This window comes from Sebastes fasciatus, chromosome 20, assembly GCF_043250625.1.
Source record: "Sebastes fasciatus isolate fSebFas1 chromosome 20, fSebFas1.pri, whole genome shotgun sequence".
NCBI lineage: Eukaryota > Metazoa > Chordata > Actinopteri > Perciformes > Sebastidae > Sebastes > Sebastes fasciatus.
Window position 1 is genome coordinate 2,683,258 of NC_133814.1, and position 19,487 is coordinate 2,702,744.

Consider the following 19,487-nt stretch of genomic DNA (forward strand, 5'->3'; position numbering starts at 1 on the left):
TTATTATCAATGACGTATGTACGAGACTTTCCAAACAAGAAACGGATCAGAGTGAATCCCCATTCATTAGTTTATAATCATAGCAACTAGAGCCATAGTATTATATCATGTAACATATAGGCTGTCTCGTTTGTTTAATCTGTATAAAATATGAAATGATTTTTTATACATGATGCTTCCAGTCTTTTTGCTGTGCTAAACTAGCCATCTCCTCAGCAGTTAGCTGATAAGCCTCTGGTGTGGCTGTGTGGCAATACGACATATGGATATTAATACACAATGAAAATACAACAGGCCTATATATGTAGGCCTACCTGTAGAGTTAATGTGGTCAAATATGAGCTATATTAAAATACATACATGTGTGTAAGATGTAACTAATGGTTTAATGGTGAATAAAACAGTTGAATACGTTATAGATCAGTTGCATTCCATCTAGAAGAGTAACTTTTGGGTTGCCAGGTTGTGTAAAAATCCCTTCTGCTGCTATGTATCCTCCTCCAGCATCTTTCTTTGTCTTTTTATGTAGCGCTTTAATTCAACAGGAAGACTCCTGTGGTCAGTTCCAGTACTTACCTTGTGGAAAAGAGCTGCTGGCCATCCGGACCCAAATCCATTTATTGACAACTTATTAACATTTACAGCTCTAGACTTACATGCTCAGCAGCTGTAAGGACCTGGGGAGATAGAATACAATATACATTTGCCAATGCAGGTTATTTATTCATTTCTATAAATTAAAGGACACTTCCAGAATGTATTGCTCTTTCCCTGTTTGAACTGTTTTACACCACTCTACATTACAGTTGTGTGCTTTTAAAGGTCCCATATTGTAAAAAGTGAGATTTTCAGGTGTTTTACTTTACAAAGCAGGTTTAAGTGCTAAATAAATATTTTTAAACTATCAAAACGCTCAATATACGGAGAAATACACACAGCCCGTATTCAGAAATTGTGCGTTTGAAACAAGCTGTTAGGATTTCTGTCCATTAGTGATGTCACAAATATACAATATTCAGACAATTACATGGTTTTAAACGTAAACATTCTAAATGTGTCCCAGTTTATTTCCTGTTGCAGTGTATTTAAATAACATCAGCTGACAGGAAGTAAACATGGACCCAAGCTGTTGCCTAGCAACGCAATTCCTTTGCAATTCCTTTGCAATTCCGTTGAAATGCACTAAAATGGAGCGTTTCAGACAGAGGGTGAATACAGGTATATTCAGGTAGACAGAATGAGGAAAATAATAATTGCAGCATGTAAACATGTTCTAGTAGAAACACAAAATACAAGTATGAACCGGAAAATGAGCACGATATGGGACCTTTAAAACAATAGTTCGGCATTTTGGGAAATTGGTTTCTTGCTGAGATTAGGATGAGACAATTGATTCCACTCTCATATTTGTACGGTAAATATGACCTATTTCCAGTTTTTGTGCTAAACTTAGCGAACCGGCTTCTAGCTGTAGCTTCATATTTACCATACCAAATAAGAGAGTGCATCAATTGTCTTATCCTACATGTAATATGAAGCTACAGCAAGAAGCCGGTTAGCTAAGCTTAGCACAAAGACTGGAAATAGGGAAACAGCTAGCCTGGCTAACCATTAAAGGTGTTGTTTTTACACGTTTTTGTAGGGATTTAAAAAAAATGACAAAACGTCTTCATTAGTGAGCCACCTTTAGAGGTGCTGTTAGCTGTCTCGTGTTATCTTTGGACAGAGTTAACGGTTAGCTGTTCCCTATTTACAGTCTTTGCACTAAATTAAGCTAACCAGCGGCTGACTAAAGCTTCATGTTTAACTGACAGATATGAGAGTGTCATATTTCCTCAAATGTTTTCAGAAACATCTTGTAGTGTACTGTGTATTGTAAAATAAGAAAGGCCAGTGGGCGGGGCTTGGTTTTGGCTGGACTGTTTTCAACATGGTGGCCGTGTCTCATTTTACAGCTAAACAGTACACTAAAAATATGTTTCTGAAAACATTTGAGAAGAGAAAAAGGCATTACAGTAACAGAATATTGATTCATATTTGTTCAGCGCTGCCTAGTTTGACCATGTGATTGGAGTTTGAGCTTCACCAGCAGTGATTGACAGCTGCTTTAGAGACCGCCCCGCTCTGATCGGTCGTTTATCTTCGGGCGTGGTGGAATCTTGTAAATGCCATTAGGAGCACTAAAAAGGGGGCAGAGGAACCTGACTTTTTCAGAGATTATCTGTCTACTACTGTCACTATTGTCAGGATATAGTGACAGTTTGAGCAAATATGACAAAAAGTTATTTTTATTAAAGTTACCGACTGTAGCTTTTTTTTATGGTAAAATTAACGATTAAAGGACCACAACCTGCTATCACACATAACAGTCTAACCAAAATGACCTCTTACAATGAAGAAATGTAACCTTGTAAATGTGAAGTTCAAAGCTTATACCAAATGAAATGCTGCAAAACACCATGACAGGACAGGATGGAAATAATAGATTTGAAAAATGGAACAAACAAAGTGGTAGAAGGGAGATTCTCTCCTTTGTCTTTGCCTCAGGCTCTTGGCTGGTAAAAGACAAATGAGTGTGTGTAATCAGTGCCCCTGTGTATATATATAGCTATATATGCAACATTCAGTGTGTGTGTAGTCCTGACGAAGCAAATCAAAGTGTCAGCATGACTGGAAGTGGAGAGCAGGTGATATGCACACTTTTTTGGTTTATTATTGGAGGTTAACGAAGCCAAAAAGAAAGGTGTTTGCTGAAGCTGGAGTTGTACGATTCTTGTCAGCTGAGTTCTAAGTGATCTAAGAGTCACACACACACACACACACACACACAAAAAGAGAGAAAAAGCCTTTGGTGACAGAGATGATTGTCAAAGGAAGGGAGTCCTCACGTCATAGAAGGAAAAAAACAGAAGGGATGACAGAGAGGGTAGAGCAGAGTGTGAAAAGAGTGATGAGAAATGATGAGAGGACAGAAATAGATGGTGTCTGTGTGTGCGTGTGCGAGTGTCGGAGGGGACTCCAGCTGTGTGTTTATCCTGCACCAGGGAAGACTGTGTCGAGCCAGCCGAGATGACAGAGCAGACGCGTACGAACACACACCGAAAAGGTGTGAGTTGTTCCTCCTCCTCTGGAGTGTGTCTGCGTCTGTGAGTTACCCATGATTCATGCTGAATAGATGCACCACAGCAAATCTGTCTTTGAGGAGAGGGTGAATTTAGTGCGAGCAGCAATTTCTACTTCATGCCATCTCCCGGTGAAAACATGGCATTCAGCAAAGTCAGCGTCCACCTCATTACACCCCCTGTGACCTTTTGTGAAATATACAAGACCCCACACACGCACACACTAATCCTCATTTCACAGCATGTTCTCGGCGTTACTGTAAACAGACGTTTGTAGTGGTACTAGTAGGTCAGTTAACCTGGAGCATCCTGGGCAGCAGTTACCACAACAGGAACAAGAGGTTACGGTTGTAGTGGGACCTGGATAGCCCCCCCCCCTCGAGCCACCATCTGGCTGTCTTACATAACTGCAGAGCGGACTGTAAAATGGTACTGTTAGGTTACGCAAACTGGTCAGAATAGATTCTTCTCACGTCAGCAAGGCCGGTATAACTGTTTCCGACCTTAAATACACAGAATGGTATAGAGAGTCAAAAGGATGCAAATTATTATTAGTTATATGAAAAGAAAATTCAGAAAGCGTGGCCTATTACCCTTACCAAAATTAAGTTTATTCTTATTCTTTTGATCAAGACATAATTAAGAAAAGTATAATCAAGTATTCTTGCCTCATAGGCCAATAGAAAAGAATACTTGGCTTGTGCTTACTTTATGATACATTAAAGTGTGTGAGAGTTTGTAAAAGGATGACTTTAGAACTGACATTAGTCTACTGTGTCAGTTTGGCGACATTATAAGCTTTCTATACTTGTGCTAATGCTACGCTACAGGTCACATGTTAACATTTTAACGGTGCTAAATGCAAGATTGTTGCCTACACCGGCTCTCAACATGGTGTCAGCTGAGCTGGTGGCTCGAAGCTACAGCTATGGGGGGGGGGGGGGGGGGATCCGGGGTCATGCTCCCCAGAAAAAGTTTAATCGTGCAATTTGGTGCCTTCTGGCCATGATTTTTATCCTTGACAACACTTATACATGAAAAGTATAAAATAAATAATTTTACCTTCAAAAAGTATGCTACTAGTGCTGGAGTCCTATTTCTCTCCTTACTGAATTAAAACTTACTAATGTCACTAGTGTACTAATTTAACTATCCAACTGTATTTTAGAATAAAAATAACACAAATATCTGTACTTATTATCTTATCTATCAACTAAAGGCAACCAAAGGCATTACGTGCGTCAATCTTTTTTTGCGTTAGCGGTAAAAAATAAACGGACAATGACGGAACGATTCGCTTTCGACGGATACTTGCACCCATTAACACCCCCTTCCCCACCCCCATTAAAAAAAATCATCGGCTTTGCACGAATCACACAGGTGACCTAGCCTGGAACAGGGAATTTTGCCGAAAGGTAACAAGTTTTTTAGCATGCCTGCAGCTAACGGTACTAACAGCGCTAACAATGAAAACAACTGCTCACAGAGCTAACAGTGTTAACCTGAGAGGGGGACCAGAGGGTGGGTGCTAAGCTTCCGCGACAACACCGTCGGTTGCAGCAGCCATCCAGATCAGCGGCTGTGAACTAGCACTAAAATGCACTAAAAATGTCTTCTGCTCAGGTAGACATTACTCCTCTGTCTTTACATAGACAATAGATCTTTACTGCTATGTGAATGCTCTGAATACCGTATAGTGCACCTTTAATGTTTTTACCATGTCAGTAAAACAAGAAGTAAAGCCATGTTTATAGTTCACCGGTGACATGCTCGTACAACCAGGCACACTGTACTGTTGTGTATATCTATTACTTAACCTGCTACTCCACTATCATGACTGTGATCCATGACAGCCAGGTGTTCTCCCAGGAGCTTGTGAAGAGATTACAGCCTCTCTACGTGTCTCTCTCAGCCTGCCTGCTAAGCACCAGTTCAGCCTCATTCAACGGGCTGAAACCAAGGCCTTGAATAGAACAGTGGTGGACCAATCACAGGCAGGGGAGGGGTGCTTGTGTCCTTCCAATAAAGTCACTGGGGGGAAAAAAAACAGTATTACAGTGTAGTTCAAGCACGCCACCTAGTGTTGGTAAAGAGAAGTGTGTAGGTGTGACCAGAATCAAAAAAGACCCCAGGCAGGGTCTTTGTTTTATAGCAACAATATGAGATAAGTAGCATTTTCTAGAAAGTAAAGTTCTTTTTCAGTTGGATTTTTGGTTTTGTACAACATTGACATAACATCTTCGACTGTAAAATAATAGTTTAAATGCCTTCAGATTGTCTGTGTGATCCTCTTGCATTTTAATAGACTGATTACTTGGTGTTTTGTTTCTTTCATTTTCATTCAACTGACATTTGAATAGAGAATTTAATGGTAAAATACTGCTTATTATGAGGCTGAAACATGGGTCGACGTTTTGACACTTTAAAAAAAAAGTTGTTTTAACGTAGAAGGATTATAAGCCTGGTTTAAAGGGACAATGTGAAACATTTAGGGGGATCTATTGGCAGAAATGGAATATATTAAGTGTGTTTTCTTTAGTGTATAATCACCTGAAACTAAGAATTGTGTTTTGTTAGCTTAGCATGAGCTGTTTATATCTACATATGGACAAAGAGTATAGAAGCAAAGAGGCGAAATGCCTGTTTTTTTTAAACAACCGCTTCTGCCATTTTGAACTGAAAATGCTTATTATATTAGCCCAATTATTACTAGCCCAAACAATGGCTCTAGATACGGCCATTCGTGTTTTCGCGTCAGCAACCGTAGTTCTCCTACACACTCGGCACACAGAAGTTTCAGTTGGTTGCAATCTGCAACCACACCGCTAGATGCCACCAAATCCTATACACTGCCCCTTTAACTGGTGTTGTTTTTAGCTTTTGGTTGGTCAGAGATTGTAAAAACTGGTGAATTTTTACTGTGGTGCTGCAAAGGTCGAAGTCACTTCAGCTCTAAATCTCAGACTAGCTGTGAATAATTTCTGATGAAGACAAACATCACAAGCAGACGAAGCTTGCCCACAAGAGTTGCTTTAATTGAAAAATAGGTAAGGCCAGAGACGCTGTAGAAGTACAAGCTGCGTACTGCTAACTCGGAAGAGAGAGGAAGTCCCTGCCAAGTTAATGACACAAATTGCAGATGAGAGGGATGACGGGACTTGTGGAGGACGGCGAGATGCTCTGTCATGCAGTGGTGGGACGTTGCTCGCTCATTGACTTTAGTTGTTTTCCTGCATTAGTTGAAAACTGCATTGTGTCTGTGGACAGGCTGCAGGGTTTCTGCTTACAAAATAATAATAAAAAAACAGGCCTGAAGCAACCCCCCCCCTCACAGACATAGTGCATAGCTGAGTAAGGTTACCCCCTACAAACAAATTCTATCATTTCAACAAGTGTTGTCAAAACAATAAACCCAAGCCATTTTCATGTTCCATACATATATAATCAGATATATTCAATGTACAAAGATACATTCTGAATTGCAAAGGCTCAATCATTGTAAATAAATACTGAAATGGCTAAACTGCAATAACATTTCACTCCTCTCCTGGAGAGAAGACACACGCACACGCACACGCACACGCACACGCACACGCACACACACTCACAACGAGGACCGACCTCCGATACTGGTCAATACAAAGAGGTCAAAACAAAGAACACACCAGTGCAGTGTACTGGTACACAGAGGCCAGAAATACAGTCTCATATGACACCCAAATGAACATCTTGTGCACTGTGCTCAGAGAGAGAACAGTCCAAAAGACAAAAAAAGAAAGTTCATAAAAATAGAGTTAAAACATTAGGAGGGGATATCACTGAGAACTTCAGATAAACATCATCTTCTTGCACGGAGGGGGCAGGGCAGCGCCGCAAAAACAAACATGTCAGTGTTACAATTCTGACCTCTAAATGTCAAGGATTAGAAGGGGTGGGGGGTGGGTTGTAATTCTCAAGTGCGGCTGCTTGTTTCACCCTCTCATAGTAACAGGTCTTCTCTCACACCCTGAAAATATGTCAATTCCCAAATATGAAAGTCTAAAAATATATCCTATCTATACACCAGGATTTATGTTACAAAAAACGTGCATGTTATCTACATGGAGGCAAACATGCTGCTCAATGTTAGATTATTGTTTCAGCATGTCGCAGTATATCCGTCTTTAATTCTTTATCCTTTGGTAGCAAGCGCAGCAACATTCTTTCAAGAGAAAAATAAATACTTTTTGTCACACTTGAAAAGCAGAGTAACTGAAGTCTTTTCAAGCCTTGATACATAAGGCATATTCTTATAGTGTCTACTATATCTAGAGCTGGTGGGTAGACTGACAAGCATCCTCGTGGAATATTGGATTAAATACAAGTCTACGATTCTTAATCGTTTCATAATTAAGGGTATTGTGAATGGAGTTTTGTCAGTCACTGAGTTACTTAGGCTCCAGTTTATGCCTCTAAAATAGATAGATAGTAAAATGTATTATTATTACATTTAAATCACATAGCTAAGAACCCGATTTTCTGAAAAATAATTACCCCATGGTGCAGTGATGCTTTGTGATGAATGCTAGTGTTAGCATGCTAACATGCTCACACTGACAAGGGTATGGTTTACTATTCTAGTTTAGCATAGTAAACACTAATTCTTGCAGCAGTAAACACAAGTACAGCTGAGGTTGATGGGAATGTCGTTTTTGCAGATTATTTGGTCAAAAACCAAACCACAAAATATAAATATTGTGACCTGATCATGGCGCTAGATGAAAAGTCAAGAGGATCACCAAAGTTAATACAACTCATCCTTGGGGGGGGGGGGGGGGGGGACGGGACATGAACTTCTGCACCAAATTTCATGACAATGGTTCCAATAGTTTTTGAGATATTTCTGTCTGGATCAAAGTGTCGGGCCGAGCGACACACATTGCCCTCCATAGAGCCGTGCTGCTAGCGTGGAAAGAAAGTAGTAATTGAACAACTCTTACCACTGTTCTAAAGGCATTTCTAGAATTGGAAATGGGTTAAAAATGTTTTTTAATCATGCAGCAGATGGAATATTGTTTCATTCAGATGGCTATAAAGCTGGGAATATCTTCAGAACAGTGGGAAGTGGTATTGAACAACCCTCTGGGTTGCTGGTTGAATTTATTTGTCTGTAATATCGGATGCTTAGCTCTGTGACTGGAATATAATGGTAATGCGGAGGCATAAACTGGGACTTACATGTTGAATATTAAGATAAATACAGGACCATCTTCAAGCTGATGTATTGCATTGACAACTGGCAATCAATTCAATTTGTCTTGCATACAATCAAAAGCCAAGTTCTCAAAGGATGAAAAACAAAAAACCAACATGAAATAGGATTCGGGATTGATCAAGAATCCCACGTGATTTGCTCCCACACATGATTACCCCCGTCTTACATTATTAAAGGGCAACGGGGGGGGCTCACAGGTGATTATTTTCTGTTTGACCAACTGATTTAGCGTAAAGTCGAGTCCAGCATGAAAGCACACGACGACTGAACTGAGTGAAGGGAACCTGGAAATGTCAGGGGGGAAAAATTCATTGGATTTGCTGAGCAAACATGACAAATAAGTTCTGTTTATCTCAAATAATATTAGAACAGATTGAAATTGAAATTCATAACATGCTTTTTTTTAAAAAGAACAAATAAGAGAAACAACTAATAATGAAACAATGACATGCAGTTTGCTTGAATCTGTTTGCTCCGGTCCACGTTACCGCTGAGTATCAGAGCAGTTCTTGCTTGTTTCACTCTTATTGTTCAGGAAGAAAGAAAAGTGCTGATTAAACTGTCTGTAGAGAGGAGTCGTCCACCTGGACTCCTCCATCCATGGCAGCGTGGTTGAGAGAAAAAGGCAAATCAGGCCTCAGGGGTCAGAGGTCAGAGTTCAGTCCTCGAGGACCTGCCAGACGATGAGGTGGCTGCGCTCGGCTTTAGCCAGGAAGGGCTGCAGTTTCATGGGGGGAGCCTCGCCCTCCTCCGCCTCGCCCTCCTCATCACCTAAAGACATACACAGGCTGTATTCCAAACCGCATACTATACTAGTAGTACGTACTGATTTGGCCAAAATGTAGCATGTAGTATGCAAACAAAAGCAAAATCTACAGTATGCCAAAAGTATCCGGATGCCGTACTGGTTTGGGAAAAATCTCCAGTATGCATTGAACCAGTCTACCTCGCCTACTGTATCCCACAATGCAAAGCGCTCATTAAATTCACTTCTGAAAATGTTTGTGGCGAGAAATCAACGGTGTAGATTTTGAATATCGGCAGTTTTACGAATCGAACATTTGCTCCATCGTTTAGAAGCTCCACAAAATGCCTTGACAGCTAGATAGTCGCTGCCAGCCAGTCTGTCAGTCACGCTCAGAGACCGCTATGAGCTGGCTGGAGCTCTCTAGAGACCGGTCTGTAGACGAGAGGCTTTTATTTTGTTGCTGTAACTGAAAAAGTAGTTTGAGTAAATGTTGTTTCCCCTCGTTGATATTCCTGTTTGTCTTACTTCACTATGAGCTGTTAGAATAAATAGTTTAAGGGATGGTGGAGCTAAACCTGCAGTATACTTATAAAGTAAACAAACATTGGTCGTAAACAAAAAAAATCTAAGTTGTATTTTTTGCTAATATTACATTAGTGGTACAAGTTAGCTTTTATCTTCAGTGCTTTAAGAGCTGGTTTAAAAGGCTAAAGCCTTGCCTAGCATACTGCTAAATACATCGCTTTAACTGTTATGTACATTGTATACTGCACACTGCGTTCATCAGTAGTATGTAGTGAGTGGTTTGGAATACAGCCTAGATCTCCCGTAGTGATTACAGTGGTGGTTTTATCTGTGTAGCGAACTCACCCATCCTAAAGTCGATGTAGCCTTCTCCTCCGCTCATCACCAACATGGACTTGGTTCCTTCCTGAGCTGCGGCATCTGTCATCTTGTCACCTGCTGCCTCGACTCCGCAGGACGCAGATGGAACTGCGTGACCTGAAAGCACAGAGCCACAAACTGTAAATAACACCCAACGAGTCCAGATTGTGTTTATCTGCTACAGACCTTCTATCTGTATGCTGTATTCAAATGAGCTCTCTGACTCACTAGTTTTTAATCTGCTTTCACTATTATGAGCAGCCAAATAGGGCTACAAAACTGTGTCTTGCATTTTATGCACATATAGGATGCTTGCTGATTGTGTAATCTCATCTGCATAGGACAGCAGCAACTAAAAGCACAACTTTGTTTTAAAGGGCAGGTCCATCTGCATTCTGTTCTCGTTTTTTTTTCAAATGGAAGCACCCACTCAGCCGTTGAAAGCAGTGACGTAGGTTACCAAAGTAAGCTAATCAATACAGTTATGAATAATGTGAACACTAGCACTAGCGGAGTCAAGGTTAGCTGTGCTGAGTTTGGAAATAACTGAAAGGGTTAAAATGGATTTCTTGAAGTGGGGTTGTATGTATACTCCCGTGTTCTGTGAGCTAAAATTACTGTTTTTGTTAATGGAGTCTGGTGGCTTTGAAGACAATGATATAACGGCTTGAGTTCCCTGTCGAAAAGGGCTGTCTGATGGCGAGGGAAAGCTGTGAAAATATTCTAAATATAGCGCACACTTAAACTGATTATTAGCATTTTCTAGCTTTTTTATTTTAGATGGCTAAAATAAGTTTTTTCTGCTGCTCCTGTCCACAGCTGCTTTACCTCGCTGTCAGACAGCCCCCTTTCCTACAGGGAACTGAATGACGCCTTCTTCAAAGCTACCAGACTCCATTCACAAAAACAATAATTTTACCTCACAGAACAGAGGAGTTGCTGGTCTACCGCTGCATCCATCGGTTAGTTAGTTTGTGTTATTGCGTGACTTTCGTATCCAAACTAACTGTCCACAGCGGTACATGGCTTAGCTTCCGTGCCGGTACTCCTGTCTGCTTCTCCAAACTGGGAGCATGCTGACTGCCATCTAAGTTACTGTATGTAACGTTAATACACTGACTATAAGGATGTATACTGTATGTCAAGTCAGGTCACGTGGAAAAACGTTTTCAGAAGGGCTTGGGAAAGTAGCATTTTGACGCTAAAACATACGTACTTCAACCAAAATTGGAATGTTCAGATATGACTACATAAGGAGCACCACTGGGAAGCTACAGAGTGATAGAAAAACCTAAAAAAAACACGCCCTTTAATGGGAAAAAAACATTCAATAAAAGGATAGATTTGGTAGGTCCAAAATGTTTGCTAAAGCAGAGTCAACCCATATCATTGGAATATATATATAGAAATTATACAAGGTGTAAAACAGCCTGATTTGTTTACCTGGGACAGCGGTGAAGAACTTGACAGCATCTCTGTGACCATGGAAACAGAGCTGAGCGTGAGCCATGGAGCAGTATGGGACAAATGTCCCGGCTGTCACTTTGTCGCTGTTGTCGTCGCCGTAGACACGAACTACGCTTCCTGGATGGTTACCTGCCGCCTTGGTGACCTTGTTGGCTGCTAATGGAACGGTGGAAGTGTGAGAGAGAGAGAGAGAGAGAGAGAGAGAGAGAGAGAGAGAGAGAGAGAGAGAGAGAGAGAGAAATTGAAATCAAAATGCTCAATCTGTGTAATCCACCTTCAAGACCATGTTTAGAATGCACTTTGGGTGGAACTATTGTGGTATTCTTGTTGCATATATTATATTATTTTTACAATGCAAACATAAGTTAAAGGGATAGTTAGTTGTATGAGGTACGCCACCTGTTTGGAGAAGCAGACAGGAGTACCGGCACGGGAGCAAAGCAATGTACTGCTGTGGACGGGGCCGGCAGCAAAACATATTTTAGACACCTAAAAGATTCAATATCAGTTTAAAGTATATGCTACATTTATAATATTTTCATATTTGCCCTTTCTGACAGAGAACTGAAGTTGTTATATCCACCTACTGTATGCTCCCTTCAGAGCCACCAGACTCCATTGACAAAAACAGCAATTTAACCCCCGCAGAAAAAAGGAGTTGCTGTTTCTACCGCTGCCTCAATCAGTTAGTTTGTTTGTGTTGTTGTGTGACTTTGGTGAATCTGAACTGACCCTTTTAAAACACCAAAGTCACACAATAACACAAAGGTTAAATTACTGGCTTTGTCAATGGAGTCTGGTGGCTATAAAAAAGATCATAGATAATAGCTTCAGCAATGACCAGCAACTTCTGTGTTCCTGTTACTGTTGTCATTGGAGTCTGGTTGCTTAGGTGAGAGCGTAGATGGATGTGATGGCTTCAGTTCCCCGTCGGAAAGGGCTGTCTGACGGCGAGGTAAAACAGTGAAAATGTTCTAAATATAGCGTAAACTTAAACTGATATTTATTCTTTTAAGTGTCTAAAATATGTTTTGCTGCAGCCCCCGTCCACAGCAGTACATCGCTTTGCTCCCGTGCTGGTACTCCTGTCTGTTTCTCCAAACTGGTCGCGTGCCGACCGTCATCTACTGTAGATAATACACTGACTATGGATTAGTACCTCATACAACCCCACTTCAAAACACCCAAACTATCCCTTTAAGTATCTTCAGACATTAATGTACCATAAAATATGGAGTGATAGTGCTACTGAGGGCCTAGAAATATATAGGCAGCAGCAAGAGAACAGTGCAGTGTGAATGGATTTATCCCCGTAAAGACATTAGTCTAGCTCCTAAACTCACTGTCTGTCAGAGGGATGGAGATGATGACTCCGTTTCCAGTGCCGATCCACAGGCGATTACTCGACACCATGAGAGCTGTGATCCTCACAAATGAGAAGCCTAATTTCCCCGTACCTGAGAAAAAAAGAACACAAAACCTGAGTTGATCGACAAAAGTCTGTTGGTCGGCCCCCGGTAAGTGTCTGTTTCATAGAGGAAATATTGTTGTTAGACAGAGTTGAACTGACCCAGCATCTTGCTGACGTAGGGCTCGATGTCGACATCCTGAAGGTGCTGGAAGGTGTGAGCGTGGAACAGCCTGAGAGTGGAGTCCAGTCTGATGGACACCCAGATGCCATCGCCGTCCCAGGCCAGCTGTCGTACCTGGCTGTCCTTACGAGGGTGGGCGTCAAAGGACTTCTGCAAAGGACACAATATATGCAGATATGGAAGAGTGTGAGAAGACTTCAGGACAGATTTCTTGGCTCGTGGGCAAAATGACTATCACACTGTCAAGCAAGTTTGAAGCGACTTTTGACATGTGGTGGGAAAAAGAGTGGTCCAAGAGGCTTTTTTGTAGAGCACACGGAGCTGGACATGTGTGTCAAATTTCAAGTCAATCAGACTTACGGTGTGAGGGGCGTGGCTTTTCCAAAATCACGTGTTTGGGCGTAACTTACAGCGCCACCATGTGGCCGATTAGGGTCACATTTCTTGGGAAGCATTTGCACATCATTTACCGTTATTGGGCCAAGTTTCATGTTTCTAACCCTTCAAGGCTTGAACCCTAATAATATAAAAATAATAGGGCTGTTAAATTCAACGCGGTAATAACGCTAGAACACAAATACGTTTTAACGCCACTAATTTCTTTAACACATTAATGCAACTTGTTATTTTTAGGTTGTAGAGGGCTCAGTTTAGCTCAAGCTAGAGTGAAGATACTGATATCATATGAAACTAGAAAAACCTAAAGAATCCATCGGTACCAACCATGTCATACTAGCTTGTAGTGAAGGAGGATAAATAATGCTCAAAATTAAAGTAAAATTTTGGCAAAGAAAAACTGGCATGGCCATCAAAGGGGTCCCTTGACCTCTGAACTCAAGGTATGTGAATGTAAATGGGTTCTATGGGTACCCACGAGTCTCCCCTTTACAGACATGCCCACTATATGATAATCACATGCGGTTTGGGGGCAAGTCATAGTCAAGTCAGCACACTGACACACCGACAGCTGTTGTTGCCTGTTGGGCTGCAGTTTGCCATGTTATGATTGAGCATATTGTTTTATGCTAAATGCAGTACCTGTGAGGGTTTCTGGACAATATGTGTCATTGTTTTATGTTGTTAATTGATTTCCAATAATAAAAATATAACCACATTTGCATAATAATTGCCCATGTTAATAAGAGTATTAAATACTTGACAAATCTCCCTTTAAATTAGGTTTCAAACAGACAAAAAATGTGATTAATTTGCGATTAATAGCAATTAATCATGGACAATCATGCGATTAATCGCCAATAAATATTTGAATCGATTGACAGCCCTAAAAAAATAAATGGCTGAGGGTAAGTCTCATCATACCTCTATCTTCATGGCTTTGGGCTGCACCACGTAGATCTTGTTCCTGTAGCCACACCACACCTTGTCGTGTACTACCGTCATGCAGCGGATGGAGTGGTGTGGCCTCCCCAAGTCTAACAGATGGTAGTTGGTCAGATCCCACTGTCCATCTGTCACAAACAGGAAGTCAAGATACACGGTTACAATTACAGATAAGTGACTTGTTTTATTTTACGAGCACTTGTGATCCCTTACCTACTCCTCTGTGGAAAATGGCTAAAGTGCCGTCAGACAGACCCACCAGTACTCGCCCTTTCACATGCCTGTGGGAGAGAAACAAAAGCTTTCAAAAACAAGCTCAGAGAAGCAGCAACATGAGGATGACAATGACGTAATGGCCCATATGTGTAAAACACACCATCATGTATTCCAATGTACTTACACTATGCCGAGCACAGAGTCCTTCAGCTTTATAGAATGGAGACACTTCTTCCACTGAGCCACGGAGGAGTGGACGTACACACTAGAATCAGAAAAGTTTTCTCATGTCATCAGATTTCTTGAATTCTGGCCTAATACACCCAACGTGTGCCGGACAACTGAAGTGTAGAACTCACCATCCGTTCTGCGCCCCCAGCCACATAGTGGGCAGAACACTGCTCATCTTCTGAGCCTCTTCTCTCATCAGGTCCTGCTCCTCTGCGTCAGGGTTTGAACTCACGCCATCTTTCAACAGATCGCTCTCCCTGGTCATCAGAGACAAAGACGTATTATAGACCGTTTCAACGTAATTGCATTGCTAGGCAACAGCAAGGGTCCATGTTTACTTCCTGTCAGCTTATGTCATTCACATACACAGCAACAGAAAACAAACTGGGACACATTTAGAAGGTTTATGTTTTACAACTGGTCTATTAAGGAGGCTGAGTTTGTATAATTGTACTCACTACCAAATTAGATGTGCCAAAGGTGAAGCGGATAGACATCTAGGTGGGAATAATCTCTATCTGATGTCATAAGACACTACAGAAGGCCTGAGAGGCAAGTGAGATCCTTGTCAGGATCAGTGTTTGTTGTTGTAATACTCATTTCGGCCACAGGAGGCTCAAGTGCATCACTACCTCATGTTCTAAATAGGACTAAAAGCATTCATGTTTTCTTCCAGGTGAGCTTTAATTTCTCCATAAAAACAAGGTAATCACCTGGAAGAAAACATGGATGCTTTTAGTCCTGCCAAAATGTTTTTTCATCTTCAATTTTCAAAAATGATCCTGAAAAAAACATTTTTTTCACCTGTTTCACCTTAAGTTATAAACACGGGAGAGAAAACAATTTTGATCCAATTTAAAGCAGCCATGGGTAGAAATGGAGCAAATATGATTTAAAAAGTTATTTTTATAAACAGGTCACTATATCCTGACAGTAGCTCATGAAACGGGTAATATGAAAAAAATCATGTTCCTCTGTGTCCTCCGGTGCTCCTAATGACATCTGCAAGATTTCACAGACTGGAGGAAAACAACCAATCAGAGCCGATCTGGAGCCTTGCCTTCTCTGAGCAGCTGTCAATCACTCACAAACTCCGATCAAACGGTCAAACTAGGCAGCGCTGATCAAATATGCTGTAAAATGAGACATTTCGTGAACGGCAGCCATGTTGAGAGATCAGTTGAGGAAATACCAAGCACCGCCCACTAGCCAGAGCAAACTTTCTCATTTTCCAGCAAAGCAGTACACTACAAGATGATTCTGAAAACATTTAAGGAAATAGGCATTACAGTAACAGAATATTGATTAATATTTGATCAGCGCTGCCTAGTTTGACCGTTTGATCGGAGTTTGCGAGTGATTGACAGCTGCCTCCGTTGAATGAGCAGCCAATAGGAACGCTCTCTTTCTCTCTGAAATGACCTGTAATTGGTCGAAGTCTCCCGTCACTGCCTACTGTAGGTTGAATGGAAAATTGATCACCAGATTTTTTTTTATATCCTCACTTACCTCTCGGGGCTTCCGTAATACACAGTTAATAAACAAGGAAACAAAAAGGAAGTCAGTTTAATCAACATTGGACAGTGATAGCACTGATTCTAGATGTGTTTTTCACTAGTTCTATGTCGGACACAATGTTACAGCCCATTTTGTAGGGGGTAAGAGGTAGCCGGGGGCCAAACACACAGCCATCCAACGATGTAGTAAGGGAGATTAACTCGAAGGTTTAATGCATTGCAATAATCATTTACCATCACACAAATATGTGCACGGGTTTCATGACCAAACACTAAATGGTTTTACAGTGATTCGATGTTGTTGCTCAGTGGGTTTGTTTACGGTCGGACTGATAAAATGGAGTTTTATTGGACAGACTGAATTGTAACAACAGTGGGTTGTGTGTGGGGTTACCTCTGAGAGTAGTTGGCTGGAGCCTCTGCTGTCTGCTGAGCTCCCAGTGGATCAGTGAAGACGTGCTCGGTGTAGACTCCCCTCAGGCTCTCTCTTTGGTCAGCGGGCCCTGCGCTGGCCTCCGTCGCCTCTGTGGCTTCCTCTGCTGGTCTGGATTCTGAAGAGAGGATCATCTCTCAGTAAACTGGGCCGACTCACATGTGTAGCTAATATTTATGGGGTCAGTTTAGAGTTATTACTGCAGGTGCCAGATATATCATGCACTAGTAACAGATTTATTCCTTCCCTCACTGAACTGCAGATTGTTGAGCACGTCTCTTTCTTTTGATGCTCTTTAGAGCTGACACACATCATCTTACTTTTCCTCATCTATTTGACCACATGATCAACTGCAGTTGAATCTGCTTTTCTGTTCTGAATTCTGCTTTACCGAAACATACTGTATTTATTAAGCATCTCAGAGTAGGAGATCGCTGCTAACTGGCTAAAAAATCCTCAGATTGATACATTTTTGATCCTACTTTTAGGGCCTGCAAGTTTTAGCAACTTTCTTAGGAGCTTCAGATGTGTGGCCAGAAGACATGCACACACATTCTGTGGGAGGGGAGACGTTCCTTGATTCAACGCCATCTCCTGGAAGGTCAAGTCTGTTCACTTTCTGTGGTTAAATGTCACAAGAGTTGACGGAAATTCATGTTCAGTTTTTCTTGAAGGATATAATTTATTTTTTAGTTTTAGTTTACTAAAAAATATTTTTCACTGCTTATTTTCATTTTCATTTCAGTTTTAGTTTACTATAAAAACCTGATTCCAAGACATATGTTCATGTTGTTGGTGAATATTTCACTGGGTGACATTACAGAAATAATTTTTCGTACCGGTAATGTTGCGTTCACACTACGAGTGACACAGCAACAGGCTACATTTTCAATTGAAGCCGGTGACATGAAGCAACAGACTGATGCCCGACAACTTGACACTGCGTGACGGGCGTGATGCAGTACAAATGAAGTCAAACTGGTCTCAACTTCTTTCAGCGCTCCAATGAAGAGTCAAACGATCATAGGTTTTTGTTTCACCCTGTTCCGTTCCGACTAAAACGATGCCGTTTCCGGTTATATTTAACGACATAATAACATCATCGAGCGCTTGAGCGGCATTTCAACGGCGACTCTAAACGTTTTATGCTTTTGTTGCTTGTCGTGTGAACACATCATAAGGACACATAAGTTAACAGGAAGTGTACAAACGGTAATAAATTCCTTAAAACTGTTTTTAAGGATCATCACTGCGTGTGAAATACGCACTATACATGCAAGATGACTGGATAGGGCTGACTAGGATGTGCCATGCAGCTGAATCAAATGACCTATTTTAAATTATATATATTTATTGTTCAATCCATAAAGAAATATCATTATGAGATTGTGTGTTTTTTGTCCAAGGTTCACTTGCAGAGAACGCTGATGTCAGGTGGAAAAAATGGATCAAACGGTAAACATGTCTCACCACTCTCTCCGTCTTCCCCTGGGCTGTCTGCTGTCTGAGGAACCGCTGCTGCTCCCTCGGCTTCACAGCCAACAACGGTGATGCCTCCGAGCACGCCATCGTCACCTGCTGAGCTGCTAGTGGTCAAATGTGAGTCGTCATCCGTGGCCGGTCCCGTCTCAGAGTTTGGAGCTACTTCTTCACCAGCTGGGTAGTCTGTCTCTCTTGCACCTGAATAAAAACACACATATATGAATCATGAATAAGAAAAGGTGACGTCGCTCATAATTGGTGCGGTTCCACTTTGGCGGCGCTGAATGCAAAACGAGTCAGATGTCGGTAATGAAATCCTCTCTCCTCTACGTGGACTTGCGGCAACAGTCAGATGCACGCGTATTCATCGGCTGACCTGGAACGCTGGCGATGCAGAGGACGTGGGAGTTGCAGACAAAGAAGCTCTCCAGGATGTTTCCAGCCTGGTTGCCGTCGACGACGACAGCTTTGGTGGTGGACTCGGTGCTGGTGCAGATCCAAACCAGCGACGACATCTCGTCGTGTTGCCGCAACTCCTTCTGCTGCTCCTGCAACAGCAAACAAAACAAGTGGGACTTTAATTATACAGTATGAGTATCTTTATCACTGTGTGTTCCTTGTGGGATGGGATGATAAAAGTAGCACTGAAACAAGCAAAAGCTATGTCTGTGTGTGTGTGTGTGTGTGTGTGTGTGTGTGTGTGTGTGTGTGTGTGTGTGTGTGTGTGTGTGTGTGCGTGCGTGCGTGCGTGCGTTTGTGTGTGTGTGTGTGTACCTTGAGGTCTTGATCCAGTTTCTCCAGACTGCTCTGAGATCCGATTTTCTTCTTAGGGCTCTCTGGTCCAGGCACGTCGCTGTAAAACACACTGGCTCCTACGATGGAGCCTCCGTCTCTGGTTTTACCTCCGGAGAGGTTCACACCAGCAGCACACCACAGCTGGAACACAGACACACAGTTACAGCAGTCAGATACACACAGAATACGTTTACATGCACACTAATATTCCACTATTATTCAAAATATGACAGTATTCTGAATTTGATACAGGTCATGTAAACAGCATATTCCGTTTGGATATGCTGAATTAGGCCCTTGTTGAGTATGGAGCATTGGAGCATTTTTCCGATTAAGACATGTGGGATATGCTGATATCATTCAGGTTTTAGGAGCATTCTCTGTACGTATACAGCGGATTTGGA

The 19,487-nt window shown here is 41.6% G+C and overlaps 1 protein-coding gene across 5 annotated transcripts in view; it reads right to left on the reverse strand.

The window, feature by feature from the left end:
• Positions 1 to 6,136: 6,136 nt before the first annotated feature.
• spag9b (sperm associated antigen 9b) overlaps positions 6,137 to 19,487 on the reverse strand; it is a 66,380-nt gene continuing 53,029 nt past the window's right edge. For 4 of the 5 annotated variants that reach the window (XM_074619835.1, XM_074619833.1, XM_074619832.1 and 1 more), the window contains 13 exons: positions 19,063 to 19,224; positions 18,665 to 18,836; positions 18,277 to 18,486; positions 16,768 to 16,924; positions 14,985 to 15,113; positions 14,810 to 14,890; positions 14,623 to 14,690; positions 14,389 to 14,537; positions 13,047 to 13,218; positions 12,820 to 12,933; positions 11,453 to 11,632; positions 9,995 to 10,126; positions 6,137 to 9,147 (listed from right to left, as the gene is read on the reverse strand). In XM_074619835.1, the coding sequence (XP_074475936.1) occupies positions 9,035 to 9,147; positions 9,995 to 10,126; positions 11,453 to 11,632; positions 12,820 to 12,933; positions 13,047 to 13,218; positions 14,389 to 14,537; positions 14,623 to 14,690; positions 14,810 to 14,890; positions 14,985 to 15,113; positions 16,768 to 16,924; positions 18,277 to 18,486; positions 18,665 to 18,836; positions 19,063 to 19,224 (1,839 nt within the window). In that variant the 3' untranslated portion in view covers positions 6,137 to 9,034. The remainder of the gene's footprint in view (positions 9,148 to 9,994; positions 10,127 to 11,452; positions 11,633 to 12,819; positions 12,934 to 13,046; positions 13,219 to 14,388; positions 14,538 to 14,622; positions 14,691 to 14,809; positions 14,891 to 14,984; positions 15,114 to 16,767; positions 16,925 to 18,276; positions 18,487 to 18,664; positions 18,837 to 19,062; positions 19,225 to 19,487) is intronic. The other variant, XM_074619834.1, reaches the window with a different exon arrangement.